The sequence below is a fragment of the Palaemon carinicauda genome, chromosome 8 (assembly GCF_036898095.1).
Source record: "Palaemon carinicauda isolate YSFRI2023 chromosome 8, ASM3689809v2, whole genome shotgun sequence".
In the NCBI taxonomy this organism is placed as follows: domain Eukaryota; kingdom Metazoa; phylum Arthropoda; class Malacostraca; order Decapoda; family Palaemonidae; genus Palaemon; species Palaemon carinicauda.
In genome coordinates, this window is record NC_090732.1 from 76,271,124 (window position 1) to 76,273,286 (window position 2,163).

Below are 2,163 nucleotides of genomic sequence, written 5' to 3' on the forward strand. Positions count from 1 at the left end.
AAAAAATAACAACTTACCTTTGAGTCATTTGTTCAATTTTGGGATCTTCTCGGCATATAAACGTTTCCTCTCTGATCGAGAGTACCCTTAATACCAAACCTGCCTTACTAAAAAACAAAAATGCTCTGTCGCACTTGCCACGTGCTCTAACCTAATACAAACATAATCCTAAAAACATTCGTAATTCATGCAGCCTACAATTGCGTATTCTTTTACTTTCTGCACAACTATTAAAACCTTAACCTAAGTACCATCAATATTCATGGATTCATGCAGCCTCCAATCGCATATTTTGGGATATGCTGCACAATCCTTGAAAACTTTAACCTAAATACTCTCGCGTTCGTGATTCTCGTAACCCCAACCGTATATTCTGTGATTTGGTGCCCAACCAATTGTGATTCATACAACCTCTAATCACATATTCTGTGATTTGCTGCTCTAACCTAGCCCAAATAATAAACTTAATCATACACGTCATTCATACAGCTTTCAATCACTCATTCAGTGATTTGCTGCTCATCCCTTAAAATTCAACCTAAGTTAATCCACTCTAGTGATTCTTGCAGCCTCCAGTCACGTATTTCATGATTCGCAGTCCAAACTCAGATCTATATCTGCACCCATCCGTAACAATAGAAAATGAAAGCAACCAGTCCAGTAGGTCCCTCACAGACCCCACCACCAGCACAACCGACCTTCAGCCAAAAACGAATATGGGAGATCCAACAACTGGTTATAACCATGAAACTTGAGCTCCTCATCTTCGAGGATTACCCGGACCTTGCCCTCAAAGAGAGGAAAACCACCCAGCTCAAAGGATACCTATCAGCCCTTGAGGGCGACGGGAAATTGCCTATCGAGACCTTTCAGCAGGAAAACTTCATCAAACTATCCGAGGCTGTCCATGATAGTTACATACGACTTACCAGCCTTGTGTTACCTCAAGGCAGAATATACCTGCCAACAGTCGTGTCTCCATGGCCGCCAACTATCTCTCTACTCTCTGACCAGCTGCCAAGCCTCGCTGATCGCCCGACGGCCACATCGCCTGACCGACCACCTAATCCTCTGTACTCAACTCCGTTAGCTCAAAACGCTGACCGGCCAACAGTCAAGCCGCTAATTATTACTCTACTCTCTGACCAGGTTCTAAGCCGCATTGGATGCCCGATGGCCACGCCGCCTGAACAGCCACCTAACCCACTTAACTGAGCTCAGTCAGCTCAAAGCCCTCACCCACCAACAGTTATACCGCTACTACAGCCAACTAGCTGACTACTCTCTAACCAGCTACTAAGCTGCGTTGACCACCCAACAGCCACGCTGCCTGAACAGCCACCTAATCCCCTGAACTTTACTTAGTTAGCTCAAACCACTGACCCTCCAACAGTCATGCCGTCACTGCCGCAAACTAACTTTCTACTCTCTAACCAGCTACCAAGCCTCGTTGATCGCCCGACGGCAACCCTGCCTGAACAGCCACCTAACCCGCTGAACTCAGCTCAGTCAGCTCAAAGAGCTGACCCGCCAACAGTCATGCCGCCACGGTGGCAAAGTAACACACTACTCTCTAACCAACTGCCAAACCTTGTTGACAGCTCAACGGCCACACTGCCTGAACGACCACCTAACCCGCTGAACTCAGCTCAGTCAGCTCGAAGCACTAATCTGCCATCAGTCATGCCACCACTGCCAATAACTAGCGCTCTACTTTCTAACCAGCTAGCAAGCTGCGCTGACCGCCTGGCAGCCACACCACTTGAACGATCATCTAATCCTCTGAAATTTGCCCAGTCAGTTCATCGCACTGACTCACCAACAGTCGTCCCACCACGGCCGCCAACTAGCTCTCTGCTCTCTAACCAACTGGCAAGCTGCATTGACTGCCCAACAGCCACGCCACCTGAACGGCCACCTAATCTGCCGAACTCAGCTCAGTCAGCTTAAAGCGCTGACCCACCAACTGTCATTCCGGCACTGCCACCAACTAGCTCTCTACTCTCTAACCAGCTGCCAAGCCACATTGACTGCCTGACAGCCACGCTGCCTGAATGGCCACCTAATCCACCAAACTCAGCTCAGTCAGCTCACAACGCTGACTTGCCTCAACCATCGACCAGCCCTCTACTTTCCAGCAAGGGGCTATACTGTATTTACAGC

At 48.6% G+C, this 2,163-nt stretch overlaps 1 protein-coding gene across 1 annotated transcript; it reads left to right on the top strand.

Moving 5' to 3' along the window:
• The first annotated feature begins 1,395 nt into the window (after positions 1-1,395).
• LOC137645308 (uncharacterized) lies at positions 1,396-1,950 on the top strand. Its single transcript, XM_068378125.1, has one exon. It carries the CDS (start codon positions 1,396-1,398, stop codon positions 1,948-1,950), a length of 555 nt encoding a protein of 184 aa, XP_068234226.1.
• The last annotated feature ends 213 nt before the right edge of the window (positions 1,951-2,163 follow it).

What these genes read in the sequence shown, in the direction of transcription:
- LOC137645308 (XM_068378125.1), top strand. Translation starts at nt 1,396, where the DNA reads ATGCCGTCACTGCCGCAAACTAACTTTCTACTCTCTAACCAGCTACCA.